At 40.5% G+C, this 15,272-nt stretch overlaps 1 protein-coding gene across 3 annotated transcripts in view; it reads right to left on the bottom strand.

Annotated features, from left to right (window-relative positions):
- Positions 1-15,272, bottom strand: part of LOC149321513 (transcription cofactor vestigial-like protein 4) — a 144,754-nt gene that overhangs the window by 3,702 nt on the left and 125,780 nt on the right. For all 3 annotated transcript variants that reach the window (XM_089523448.1, XM_089523445.1, XM_089523455.1), the window contains 2 exons: positions 10,429-10,651; positions 1,167-1,290 (listed from right to left, as the gene is read on the bottom strand). In XM_089523448.1, the coding sequence (XP_089379574.1) occupies positions 1,167-1,290; positions 10,429-10,651 (347 nt within the window). The remainder of the gene's footprint in view (positions 1-1,166; positions 1,291-10,428; positions 10,652-15,272) is intronic.

Below are 15,272 nucleotides of genomic sequence, written 5' to 3'. Positions count from 1 at the left end.
CCATGTCCCCTGGAGAGTGTAGTGGTTCAGTAAACAAGGAGAATTGGGGAGGATAAGGAGGGTCATGGAGGTTTAAAAAACAAATAAGCACCCTCCCACCCACCTACACCCCCCCCCCACCCCACCCCCCACACACAAGCTGTAGAATGACTGGAGGCACACAATGCTAGTGGCACAGCAAATTAGAAAAACTAGAAACCAAAAAACCACATAGGTTTTGAAGACTAGCTCTAGAAAGGACAGGTGTGGTTTCACATGAAAAATATGAGAAAGTATTTTTTTTCATGAGATGTAAAATATTATACAGCAAATGTATTAAATCCATTCCTCGCCTTTATGTTTTTGTTCCTTCTTGTCCACTTTCCTGTAGGAAAGTCTCTTTCCCACAAAACATTTGTATCCAACCTTTGTTAATACTGCATCCTCTTAGTGAAGGTTAGATTGGACCCATCAATGTCCCTGTTACTATCACACTGATTTCAGTAGGCTTACTCTGTGTATGACTAGGGACCTAATTGAAGGTCAAGCATCCTTAGAATTGAGGGAGTTAAATTAAAAGCAATTTCATTGCACTTAAATCCTATTAAAATTGATATGAAAAATTAGCTGTGAAAAACACAGGTCTTATTGGTTCTGGATCTGAATGAAAAGAGTTAACAATCTTCCCTTCCCTGCCTAGGACCTCATGTTTTATACAAGAACCACCCATGTAATGGCTTGGAGCTAATGTTGTCACAGGTCTATATGAAGTTCCATGTCCATGGTACATATTTACATATATGTGCACACAAGACAGAGAATGTAACTGGAAGATCAGTCTTCTGAAAATATGCCAAAAACAAGGTTGAAGCAACACCTGGTTTATGGTCTCTGAGAACAAAGAGTTCTCTTTTAAAAAATGGGAAACCTATATTTTTCTCCTTCAGTTCATTTGCTGGAAAATTCTGGCATGACTCGGGCTTTCTGCTGCCAAATACAAGGAGGAAGATCCCAATAAACATTCTATTCCAGTACACACATTTACGTTGACCCAAGCCTTCCCTCTCCCTAAAAGAAATAAATAAATGCATCCCACTTTACTTTTATTTCATTACATATTTTAATTCATTACGTATGTAGTTTTCAAGTTCTTGGAAGGAAATCTGTGGCAACGAAGCATTACTTACTGCTAGATGGTCTCCGGTAACTGGCTGGCATGGCAGTACCACATCCACTGTGTGCAATTGGACAATGAGAAAGGTTACAGTTACGATTGCTTGCAGAGGCACAAGTGATTACAGATGGACGGTTCTGAGGGCAAGAGGAAAAGAACATGCATTAAGCCCAGCTGCTCCCACAAAGAAAGTCAACAGTTGTTCATCTCACTAGCAGAAAACACACACACACACACACACACACAACCCTGCTAATAGTCTGGTAGCTGCAAGTGAGACCTAGCAGCAAAATACACAAGCCAAACTATATACAGAGACAAGCAACATTTTATTCAAGGTGATCATGTTGTTGTTCAGGCACACTAAGCTCAAAGAGCACTCAAGAAGAGCATTCAGAAAGGAAGGCTCTCTGAAGCAACCTTCTATTCCTAGGAGAGGAAGAGTGGAACAATCATTTCAGAGTGGGGCTATTAAAAACACTGGACAAAACATAATGAAGGGATTAGGACAGCATTTCAATTTCATTAATGACATATGTAGCCTGAAGTTTAACTTGCTTCCAAAGGCTGGTTCACATGGTCCACATTTTACACAATGTGAGCAGTCAGTCAGTGTTCTCAAATGTATATTCGCATGGATAAATGAGATGTGAATTTTGCAGCTACAACTATGGCTGGCACCAGTTGCTCTGACTGCAGCAAAGTGGGGAGCGGGAGGCAGAATGGGTACTTGCCATATTTAAAAAAATGTTTTAGATTTTTTTTCTTTTATTAGATAAAACAAAACACCAGAAACAGTAACATGCAGGCAGTGAGTCAGAGCAATTAGTACAAAGACACAGAATAGGATGACTGAATTAAAGTGCCAAAGTTAAGCCAGTATTGTTCTAACTCTATTTTCAAGAAGTCATTAACTAAGCAATTGGGATCTTCACCTTTCTAACAAGTCACCCCAAAACGACCTTGGCCAAATCTGTGATAATCCAGTTCACAGAGCAGGTTTTCTCCACAGAACTATGTGGCCCTAAAAGGGTTGGAAAATGTTCATACAGAGATGGGGTAAGGGTGCCAATGAACATACTTTTGTCCAATCCAGTTCACACCCTACCTTCAAATGACAGGGCCTGCCACACTGCAGCACTAGTAAGGAATGAATGCTTAAACCAGGAGAATTCCAAGTGCCCAAACCAGGAGAAAGTCACAGCAGGATAAGGGAATGCATCCATCGAGAAGCCACAACCTAAGCCCATTCCTAAGGGCCAACCAGCCACGAGAGACAAAGCAATCTTAGGTCTACTTCCTTTCTGGAACATCAATAGTTATCCATGCCTGGGCAATGTTGTGCTATGTTTTCTCATCACTGTGGCACATCATTTGGCCCAACATGATGCCTGGATGTGGGTAAGTAGAAAGTGGAACTCACAAGAGGGCTGCTGGGAAAGGACAGCCTTGCCATACACCAGCTGGCAGCTGGACAGTGAGGTGGAAGAGAGGAAGGCAGGAACTGATGCCTGAATGGTGGAACAAAGAAGTATTTGTTCAGGATTGTGGGGGGTAGGGTGGAGGGTTGGCACCATCTGATCTTCACTGTAGGTGGCTAAATGTCCTGGGGTCTGGCACTGTGGACAATCAACAGGCACTATGTTGAAGTAATACTGCACTTCTGCATAAGATCTGGGGGAGGGATTACATTTGAAATTTGCAGTGCACACCAGAGATAGAGAATACTTTTCAGGCTACATTAGTTCAAAGAAGTATTAGGAAGGAGAAAAGGAGTGGGTGTGATCACAGCCCAGAGTGGTCCACTCCTCCCATCTCACACATACCAACCATTCAGAAACATCATTCAGACATGCTCCTGTTTACTCATTTTTTTCTTCTCATCTCCCCCACATCATTAACCCTTCTACATCCTGTAACTTCACTAAATGCACAAAGCTGCATAGACACCTACACAAGGATCACCACAAATAATTTCCCCACCTTTCCCAAATCATTACCTTTGAGCCCTGATGTTGACCTTTTAAGCAGCATTTCCCTTTTAACAATGCTAGGTATGCACCCCATCCCCTTTCTTTTTAGGGATTAGAGAAAGCAGCCAAGAACAGAATTGAGAAAGGAATGGTAGGGAAATGACAGAAGTCTTCCACAAGGACTGATCAGTTCGGGTAAGAGTGGAGCAAGAAGTACTGGGGTCAGCCTTCTGATGGAGTCTCCTAGCAAGAAGTCCAGGAGGAGGCACTCAAAAGTCTTGTGCCAATGGGAAAAAAAAATCTAAAAATGCAGCCAGACACCTTACAAATAAGTGACAGGAGTTAAGACAAGACAGTGGTGGTCAGAAAGGTAGATAATTTAGGCCCAGATAAGCCCATGGGTTGTAGGCTCTGCTAAGAAGTAACTAGAATATGCCTACTAGAATGCTTGAATTAATCCCAAGTGCAGTTCACACCTCAACCCAGGGATAGGGAGTACTAAAGTCTTGTCTAGTTGTTGGACATGTTGACATAGAATCTTCCGTTCAGCCAAGAGCATAGGGAAAACACAGTTAACATGAAACAGAACTTGAGATTCTTTTAAAACTGCGCTGTGAGTCTCCCATAGCTTTGGGTCTGAGCAGACGTTTTGGATGGAAGTTTGCTTTTGCATCCAAAGGGTACTCCATACTTAGTGGACACAACTCAGGCAGAGAGGAAGAACAAGACAACATGCTTCCGTCTATGAAGAAATGCAGCAGCAGAAGAGGGCTATACAAATGGGTGGCTAAATGTTGCCCCTTTTAGCCCTGCATCGTAGCCACAGCAACCACACACCATGGCAATGATCCACTCCCTCTCAGGAGTAAAAAGAAGCTACTCTGAGCAGCTTCCTAGAAGGGGAGTCATTGGCGTACTCACCTGCCATGATGACGCCCCTTCCAGCCAGTGCCATTTGGGCGCTGCGCTGCCCATGCATCATAATGGTGCACCCCATGAGGACATGTGCACACCATAATGGCGCAAGTTCAGTGGAACTAGGGCTTGTAGTGTGTGCATGTTCCACCCTAGTTCAGCCCTAGTCCGCGTACAGGCTGGCACAAAGTACCAGCCTGTACTGCTCCTTTATATCTATGCAAGAACAAGATTTGGATAATCATGGAATTGACAACGGGAAGGAAGACTATGAGATATCTTCAAGGTCATTCATGGTGCAGCTGGAGAAATTCAAACATTCCAGGTCAGGCTAGCTGCCAAAGTAAACTCCCAGATGTACAAAGAAGACAATGATAGAATGTTTGCCCTAGTGAGACACATTTCAAAAGGGACACTTTAAGCACTGTAGGAACATGCATGTGGCACACTTGGATTTATAGACTGTTTTCCAATGGAAAATAAAGGAAGACAATAGTCTCACAAGCTGAAGATTCAGGACAAATGGCTTGTACGCTAGCTTCAAAATAATTTTAGGAAGTGAAGCAACCTTAAAAGAGCATGGAATGAAAAACAACACAACAGGAGATTCACTCAAGGAGAGTGTAACTCCTGTCTGTAGTCAAGGAGTAAGGAAAAGTGGACTTACACACTGACATCTATTGGTGATTTAATTCTGTGCTGTGAAAGCAAAGACAACAGCAATCAGATCATAAGTCATCTGAGCAAGGAGAAAGAGGTGAAGGAATCATCTATTATCTTGGAGTACAAACAGAAAAGGGAAGAGGATGTATGCTATACATTATGTGTGCTAAATATCATAACTGATATCTAGCACAGGACACGACTGGAAATCAGGATGACCTGGCAAGTGTTTTTGGAGTTCACAAGACCCAAGGAAGTTAAAAGACACAAGTCTTGCGGTCATTTGGCCTAGGGCAGTGATGGCAAACTTTTTAGAGACTGAGTGCCCAAACTCAAAGGCATTCCAGCACCGGGTGTTACCCAGTGCCAGGGGCGTGGGACTTCCAGGGACACGACTTCCATCTTCTGGGGGCGGGGCTTCCCCGGAGACAACTAAAGGCATAGAAAGGTGGGTGGAAGAAGAGGAACGGGTATGTGCTTGTTCTTCCTCCTACCCTCCCGTGCCTTTCGCTGTCTCCAGGGAGGCAGTTCACGGCACGGGACAGTGGGGAAAGAGGAGGAACAGGTGCACACCTTTTCCTACTTTCCCCCCACCCTCCCATCTTTCTGTATGCCCTCAGAAATGGCTTCACGTGCCAGAGAGGGCATGTGTGCAAAAGGTTTGCCACCATGGACCTAGGGCATGCCAGCTAAGGAAAAAGAAAAGGACAAGAGCCATAGATAAGATGGCACATTTCCCCCTCGCTAGCAGCTTATTTTGCATTTACTATGGGATAGGAAACATGGAAATATTTGTCAAAAGCAGCAGAAGACAGAACCAACTTTACCCCTTTTAAACTCTCTTCCACTTCCCCCTGACTATCCCCAAATCAAAGGAGGTTGTTTCAGATTTTATCAATTCCTTAATTGCTGTGTGCTAAAACACTCTTAAGTTCATCTCTTACCAGGAAAATATGCTTTGAAGCAAGCTTTTTGGGTGTATATGCATGTCCAACTTGAAATACATTTGTTCACTTCTCTTTTGAGTGTTTCCTCAGAAGCTGAGACTTCTGCTGTTTTCCCCCCCTTCATTCACTTTCTGGGTGCTCTCTCTCAACTGTGAACTAAGAGAACTGCATTTCCCATCTTTTCTCTTTGTCCTCTTTTTCCTTTCAGAGAGATCTGTGACTACTCTGAGTCTCTATGGGTTTTTTTTCCAAGTTAACTTTTTCCTGGAATAGCTGCTATTTCGAAGATTCATTTCTTATAGTATGTCTTTGGCTGCCAGCTGAAGACGTTCTTCCTTTTTCAACCTTTTTCTCCACTATGGTTCTTTATTGACTCTCCCTTGATAGAATCAGCAGGCAATGTTTTCCTATGGACATCTCATGACTGAACTGGTCATTCTTACCCCTTATTTGTCTCTATCCAATTTTTTCACTATCCAAGTTCTCTTTCTATAGTCTTGCATGAATCTTGGGGAGGGGGGGAGCTGCACCTGTGTGTCTGTGTGTGTCTGTATCCGTGTCTGTGTAACTGTGCATCCTGGCACCCTTCCAAATAAAAACCTGTTAGTTATATTGGAGTTCTTTGTAATTTTTCTCAGTATACCTTGGTTTAAAAAGTCCCAATTACCCATCTCTCACAAACCTTTGAGCTAAAATAACATTCCCCAATATTTTTAAAGATACACTATCAAAGTTAGTGAGGGTTCTCAAGGCCCCCCCCTCCATGGGAAACACATCTCAGTCCAAACGAGAAGACTCACAGAATCATAGAGTTGGAAAAGACCCCAAGGGCCATCCAGTCCAACCCCCTGCCATGCAAGGAACCCACAATCAAAGCACCTCTGAGAGATGGGCATGCAGCTTCTGTTTAAAAACCTCCAAAGGAGATTCTACCATGCTCCAAATGAGTGTGTTTCTCCTAATGTTTAGAGAATGGGACTTCAAATGCAAAAGGAATTTACCCACCCATGGAGATATATTTCCCTTCAAAAGATGTCAACAGTGAACCTCTACCAAGCAACAAGCAGTACAGGGAAGTGATTCTACATTAAACACTAAGGCAAGGCCTGATGTATTGAAAACTTTGGGAAGCTGATGCTGAAGACCAGATCACCAAGCAAGAATGACTGATATGCAGCTTTTTGTTGTTGTTGTTGTTGTTGTTGTTGTTGTTGTTGTTGTTTTTAATGGTGAAGTATGTAACATCCACTAGCAAGCAAGCCCCAATCCCAAACTGAATGTAGATTTGGCTGAAGACAATACAGACTCTAAATCTACTAGTGATTATCAGTTTGCTTCAGAGGTGGAGCAAACAGCTGAACCAGCTGGAAATAAGCAACAGTTGGGCATTCCTCCAACAGAGAACATGTCAAGACTTAAAGTAGTAGGATCAGATACTGTTAAATTTTGGAACAGATGACCAGAGCCATACAACTGTTTGAAGAGAATCAGGAATATATCAGATTCTTGCAGAAAGAGATGTACTCCCAGATCTGGGATGTGTTATAGAAATGTACCTGCTATTGTTATTGCTATATTGCTTTATTTATGGGACACTTCACCTCCTTAGAGATAGCTTGTTGAGAAAATGGGGTGGCTAACAGAGAATATGGTTAAGGAAACCCCATCTGCTCCCCTGTCATCTAGTCCTAAAAGAGAAGATTAATCTTGTGGATTTATAGCCACATCAGTAAGCAGAAGTGCTGAAAGTGAAGGAATGTACAACCATACTAGCACAAGTAACTATCTACCTATAGAGGACAAGAGAAGCAGAAAAAGATAGTTAGGGTTCCCCTGTGTGCTTCTTTATGAAGTCTATTATATTGCCTTTTTCCTTATAGACCAGTATTTTTAGTCGACTTCATATCCCTCACTTGTTACTTGTTACTCTAAGTCATAGAACTGGGGATAGCAGATCTCTCCCAAATGTGTAGCTCTCTGGCAAAGCTTTCTTTTCAGTGCAGATGGACTTTTGTTGATCATTGCTAAAACCAGCTTCTATACAGGCTAACAAGCATGGGATCTTTGCTTTTTTGCATTTTACTTGTCTTACAAAATTTCCTAAAATTGTCATCTGTTGATGACGTGACACATGAACCCAGGTCCAATTGAGAGCTACTAAATGTAATGACCTGATTCTTATGAGTAGTATAAAGGCCAAATTATAAGGCAGGAGCAGAGCCCAGGCCTTTGATCTTCCTTCCTGTGTTTTACCCATTCAAAAAACAAAACAAAAATAAAACAAAAACACACTAACATACAAAACAGCAGAACAGCTCCATTGTTTCATACCAAGTTCACACAAAACATCCTGAGAAGAGATTATATTTTACTGCAAGATCAAGGATACATGAGTCAAATTTCAACAAATTAAACTCAAAACCAACAGGTTGCTGCTGTTTGTTCTGTTTCTGAGGAGCATAATGCCATTTGCATCTTTCTGAACTGACAGCAAAATCAAACACACTGAACATTCTCTAACAAAGGACAGGAAAGAATATCAGGTCTGCTGATTTATTCCTTTGAATCCTTCAAGGCAGGTAAAGCACTCAATTTACATATGGGCCAGTTTATACGTTAACAGAAAATGATGAAAGCTGTTTCAGCACGGCCCAAGTCAGGCTTGAGAAAATAACTATAAGGGTTGGGATGATTTCACTGCTTCCATTGTAGGGCTGCAGAAAATGCTGGTGCGGAAAGTACCCCACACATCTTCCTCCTCCTCCTAACTCATATGGCTGTTCTATGCAGATAGGACTACATCATTATGGTGGCTGTTCCCACATTGCTTCAGTATTATATGGGAATTAATCCTTTGTGTAATTACAATTGTGGGCACCCACCTTTCACCTTGTACAGAAGCCACATAAAGCACCACTGTAACAAACAGAGGCTTTGCAACTCTGCTGTTTGCTGCACTCTGTTTACAGTGTACTTTTTTCAAAGAACGTTATTAGAATTTAGTAGTTGCCTCATAACTGATTTTTCAAGGTGATGTTCAAACAATTGAAAATAAAATACGTAAGATTTTAAAAATCATAATTTATAATACAGCAGCCTTATGTAACTTTGATTCTTTATCCACAGATTCAAGCATCCACAGCTTGAAAGTATTTTTTTTTTTAAATTATAAATCCCAAAAAGCAAACCTTGATTTTGCCATTTTATATAAGGGTCACCATTTTCCTATGCCATCGTATTTAATGGGACTTCAGCATCCACAGATTTTATTATCGGGGGGGGGGGGGGGGGGTTCCTGGAACCAAAGCCTAGCGGATTCCAAGAGACCACTGTACAATAAAATCACAACTAAAAAACAAAGACTGCTCCCAATAAGTTGAAACAGAAAAACTGCCAACACAGAGATGATTACAATCCTATGACACTAGCAAAGCTCACTGTAGCATCCAGTGTGGGAGACAGGCAACCATGTTCCAAATTCAACAAAATGTTCAAAAGATCTGCCCATAATCACTAGAGTCCATTCCAGTAAAAACAGCTCCTGATGTACCCTTAGAGTGGCAGGACTGGCTGCCAAGCTGAGAAACAATAGCAAGACTTATCAAGAGCCCTAATGTCGTCAGTGGAAGCCTCTCCCTTCCTCATCTGTCATCACTGAACTAACTCTGGAAAAGAGGAGGTGTGTGCAGAAAATCAGCAGTTGGGTTTGCACAATGGATCATACAAACTAATACATCACTTGATAATACAAACACTTTCAAAACAAAAAGGGATCAGATCCCATCCCAGATATATTTACAAAGTATAAGGAATACTAGGCAAAGTATGAAATGCCTATCAGTTGCTAAATCAAAATGGAAGAGCACAAGAAACATTAGAAATGCTGTGGAGGAACTCATCAAATTCTGGAAAATTGATCTTAATTTCAAAGATAAGCACTTTTGACTGAGATAATGATTGTGTGAGGATGCTCCATTGTGCACAGATATGTTTGCAGCCATGTCTCAGCTATATCCCTGATCATTTAGGCTGTAGTTTATAATATTCCACTTGCTCTAAACAGCTAGTTGAACACTGGAGAAGAAGCAATGTGCTATATTACTGACTATCCCTAACTTGAGGAAAAGATAGCACAAACAAGAAAGGTGTTTTTATCTATATCTATAGGAATTTTCCTCAAGGGAAAACACGCCTTCAAAAGGGAAAGTATGAAGAGTCATCCAGACCTGTAGGGAAAATTGGTAGTGTTTTGCAGCAACTGCATGGCATACTCTCATGCTGTTTAAGACACAGAGGAGGAAGTGTTAGTGGCCTCCAAGTAGGGGTTAGAAAAGATGGTTTATGGGTCAACTGAAGGAAAATGGTGGCATTCATTTTGGTTTGTAAAATCCTTCAACCATTCAGTTCCCGCACCTGCAATCTGAAATTAAGCAATCCAGAATCCATTTTATCTCATCTTTTGTTTGAACAGATCAAGCCTCTATTTTGAAAGACACAGATTACCTGCAAACAAGTATGTGATGCATTCAAAAGATAGTGGAAGACAATGAGTTAACCTAAGGCAGCGGTGACAACAAAATGTCTTCCTCTTTTTGTCCCCTCTGAGAGCTACAGAACACCTTTTTTCCTTGAGAAGATACCTGCATGTTAGCTGAAAAGAGCCTCTTTACTATCTCAGAGATAACTGACAATTATCAGAAGGACATACATTCACCTGTTTGTCTCATTATCCGTCTATCCACCCACCCACCCATCTATTCTTCTATAAGCCAAGTACCTGCTGCCGTTCCACCGACGTCATTGTAGGAGTGAGGCTTACAGACCGGGTAGCATCCATGCTGTTTTTGGTCAGTGCTAGAGGTTGATCCATGGTTAAGCTTGGGATTGAGGCATATATGTGATTAGCATGAAGACTCATTGTTGGTGCAGCAGCCCGGTCTATTGGACTGCGGCTTCTTTCTCGATGTTCTTTTCGGTAATCCCCATTGGCAGTCTTCATTCTACAAGAAAACCAAACAGACCATTATTTCAGCCACACACACTGAATTCAGGGGGCACTGGCCTGAAGGCAAGAAAATGTTTCAGCATTGTTTTGGTTTACCCATTGTCTTTAATCAGACATGTGCACAAATCTATATATGCAGTCTTAAAAAGCTAACAGATATACTTGTCAGCCACAATTACCTGTTTGAACATGATGTAAAGAGTAATTGTCAGTGATCTATGTTATGTTTATGGAATGTTTCTACCATAACACACATTTTATGTCCCCATGCTATGAACATTGTCACCCATAAAATGTAACATATGAAGAGGGTTAGCAACAGAAAGAAACTATGCCAGGGACCAGTGGATTTAACTACTGAGTAGTAAAAGAGTTATGAAGTAATGATGCTGCCAAACCTGATAGAACACAGCTACATTCACAGGAGAACACACTATGTTTACTTATTTAAAGTTATGGAGTCATTTGGGAGTTAATTTATTTCAGAAGTCTGCTTAACTTCAACAAAAACAAAGTTATTTAAGTGAGATACTAATTATGTGTTGTAAATGCACTTCAATGAAAAAAACATCTTGTTTATAAAATATTAGTGCATTTGGCACATGATCGTTGTAAACACAATTTCTTCATATAAACACTAGCTATATTAAAATAGCCTTTCTGATTAGCTGATGTCCAATAGACTAAAATTACACAGAAGCAACTGTAATTTTGTAAATTAAAAATTATTTTCACTCGTTCTCTTTCAGTGGGTGGGTGGGCGATTTGAAGTGTCTCACACTATATTGTCATCTTAATCATGCTCTTATTCCCTGTACTTGCTCTCAGACATATACAAAAAAGTGAATCTATTGAAAAGTTTGTCACTTGTGCATATCATTATTCAGTGAATTAAATTTGGATGTATTGTGAAGAGACTCAATTAATGATTACAAACAATTAACTGTCCTCCAATTCCACTTTACCTGGGATTAGTTTTAATTAATTTACTGGGACTTACTTCAGAGTGTAAATGCACAGAAATGTGTTGTTTGGCTCTGTGTACCAACCAGCATAACTAGCATAACTGACTCCATTCGCATGGGGCATAGTCACCCATAAGCAGAAAGTATCCCCTAGAAGTAAAACACAGCATTTCCTATGAGGTTTTGTGTTGCAGAGAAAAATCCACACAGAGAGGGCACAAGGTATCTTTTTAGCAACATGTGTGTTTGAACACTGTTCTATCAGGGACCCTAAATTTTTTCAAGGAACCACTTCAGACTACTAGTCCAAAACACTGTATGCTGAAAGCAGGGCTCCCATCCTCAAAAAGTTTGCTTTTAAAAGTTATATAACCAACTATAGACTAAACATTGTAAAAGTGACTTCCCTCTTTCTAAACTTCTAATGGTGGGGTGGAACTATCATCTTTATTTTTCACTTAATTTTGTGCCATGTTTAGGTAAGCAAGAATGGTGGTCACTTTGCAGGAAACCCTAGAACACAGTGGGGTAGCTAGTCTATTAAGTCCATTAAATTTCACGGCTGTTGGAGATGAGAGGAAAACACATAAAACAGAAACATCTGCGTAATATGGAGGGCTTGGAACAGTCTTCCCCAATGGAGAACTTCCATACACAGAGGAAATTATGCCCAGAGCAGCTCTGTCTATTGTGAGGCCATTTTGGACTAACTCACTGAGAAAAATGTTACATTTAACAACTAAAGCTACTTCATCTAATACACCCTGAAGGAATCCTCAAATATATCTGAGTGACCTGACTTATCAAATCATTTACAATTCATTGTGGCCTTCTAAAAATTTTCAGAAAGTGTGTTGTCTGTCTTCTGACAGAGAGGCGGGGTAAAAATAAAGTTTTTAATATTTGTTATTATTCATTATTGTTTGATCGTGTGTGTGTGTGTGTGTGTGTGTGTGTAAATGGAAAATGGGGGAGGAGGAGTTAAAACATGCAGTACAGATTTTCATATACAACCTGCTTCTTTTACTGCATTAGCAACATGAAATGATTCCTGCAAAACCTAGCATGTAAAATTGTGCTAATGAGCATATTTATCAAATTCAAAAATACGAAACTGTTTTATTTAAACAAAATTGTGAATATACGCCATACTAAAGCAAGCATTGCAAATCTTAAAGACTATGTTACATAAACATGTGTACCTTAACGTTATGAATGCAAATGTATCTTGGATTCAAGTATGTATATGCCTAAAGCACGCACAAAAATAATCCTTTGCTCCTAATGGTGTCAATTGTTAGAAATACAAATCTTCATACTCACATTTTAAGTAAAACCTTGTCTACAAAAGCACTTCATTCATTCTGAAAGAAAATATTTGTTTATGTGTCTTTAAGTTGCCTGTCAACATATGATGGCCCCATAATTGCATAGTGTTTTCTTGTGCAGTGAAAGCTCAGATATAGTCTTCCTCTGAAACATAGCCTACAGCACGTGGTGTTCATTTCTGGTCCTCCTTTCAAGTACTAACCAAATCTGGCCCTGCTTAGTATCCAAGATCAGACAGGAATGGGTGCCTTCATTTCAAAAAAGAAAATATTTCTACATCCATCACATTTTTCAGTTTTACATTGGAACAGTAGAAAAATGGCCACTGACAGGAAAAAAAAAATCCCTCTCCTGAATTTGCCTATGTTTTTCTGCCATGTCTTCACATCTCTACATCTGGTATACTGCCATTTCCCCAAATTTCAAGTTTTTTGCTGGCAAAGAGACTTCTTATGCCTGTGAAGGACTTCCATACATAGTTGAAGGGTGCATCTGGCTTGGAGGATCAGCAATTGTACAGGCCAGCACTAGTAGCATACTTGCCTACTGACTCTAAAGCTCCTATCACTATGTGAGTGTTTGCGTGTGTAAATCCTATCTGTGTGAGTGGCATACTAATAATGCATTATTTCTAGCAGTGAGAGGGCAGTTATAGAGGCAGTGGCAACTCTGCTACTTGAACAGTTTAGGGAAAGAAAGAGTTCCCATGCCATTCCCTTATACACAAGTTCATGTGATTTTATATTCAGCCAAATTCACCCCATTGGAAAAAGTCCAAGAGCTCAGTGTCTGCCCATGCAGAAACACTTCCCCACCATGTGTTGCTAGCTGGCAGGCAAGAGCTGTGCTCTGGAGAAACAGATCAGAGAGGGTTTTAGCTTGAGATAAAGCTCTCTGTGGTAGATTATTTTGCTTTACTGTAGATCTCTCTCTTAAAGTAGACTTTTCAAATCAAGCTTAAATCCAGTTTAACTACCCACTATCTTCATATTTCCAAAGGGGCCCCATATATTATTTATTTGCCTTAGCATTCTTCTGTGTAACCTGAGCTACACTAAAGTGCACCATGACCTCCTGTATCATCATCTTATTTAATAAACTGCACAGTTTAAAACACATACATTACTGTGCATGTATACATTTAGCCATAGAAGAGATATGTATAACCCAGGGGTAGGCAACCTTTTTGAGCCGGGGGCCAGGTTGCTGTCCCTCAGACAACTGGGGGGCCAAAGCCAAAAAAATAAATAATGAAATAATTTTTAAAAATTAAATATATAAATAAACCAGGACAAATGTAGGACAAAATTTTCAAATGTAAGACACTTTTTTTAAAAAAAATGGAGGACACGCGAAAAAATTTGCTGATTTTTTAAAAAATGTTAATATAAATGCATGTTTTTGAGGCTTCTATAGACAATTGCCCCCAAAGGCCCCGGCGGCAATCGGCGGCAGGACCAGGCTGGGGGTCCCAAGGCCTTGCCGGGCCGCATCCGGCCCGCGGGCCGCAGGTTGCCTACCCCTGGTATAACCTATATGGTCCTAATTAAGCTAATATTAACCTAATGAGACTTTTCTATCTTGATGTTACTTTTGGGGTTCACCTACTAATAAAAGACACTATCTTGCTGACCCTGTGAGTTTATAATACAGTAATGCATTGGAGAAACTACCTGATTTTAGTCATTCTAAAGCATATGTTTATTTAGTTAATTTTACTGGTTACATTTCTTATTTTTGCCTTTCTTCCAATGGGCTCTCCTCTTCTTTGTTTTACCTTCACAAGGATCATTTGAAGTAGGCTCAGAGACTGCTCCAAGATCAGCCAGTGAGTTTCATGGCTCAGCTGGGACATAACATGAAAGTCCCAAGTTGAAAATCTATTATTCCAATCCTGAATCATAATATATTATATCAATATAACTAAGGTTAATTGTAGCATTACAAATGTGTTCATGTATGAACAGATTACACTCAAGGGCTTGGTTACTGTACAAGTCTTTAGTACAAAACAGAAGAGGCCCACCCCACTACCACCATTCCCAGTCACTCTCACATGCATAGCTTAACGCATTTTATTTTCCCTGCCTTTAAGACAGACATTGTTTTCCATCCTTCTCCCCAGTGAATCATAACTCAGGCTCCAGTGCTTACCCAAGCATCATGTGCTTAGATGGATGACATACTAAAACCACACACATCCTGACTGTTAGAACCAAACTGCAGCAGATTTTCGTCTTTGTTAATTGGAAGCAATGTTTTGAGCCTGTGCATTGAAAAGGTTCAAGTGGTGGTTATGACACACTGTCCTCAAACGATTCT

This window comes from Sceloporus occidentalis, unplaced genomic scaffold (genome assembly GCF_023333645.1).
Source record: "Sceloporus occidentalis isolate IW3139 unplaced genomic scaffold, rSceOcc1.0.p SCAF_1, whole genome shotgun sequence".
Lineage (NCBI taxonomy): Eukaryota > Metazoa > Chordata > Lepidosauria > Squamata > Phrynosomatidae > Sceloporus > Sceloporus occidentalis.
The sequence above is the reverse complement of the archived record's forward strand: the minus strand, read 5'-3'. Positions and strand labels throughout refer to the sequence as shown.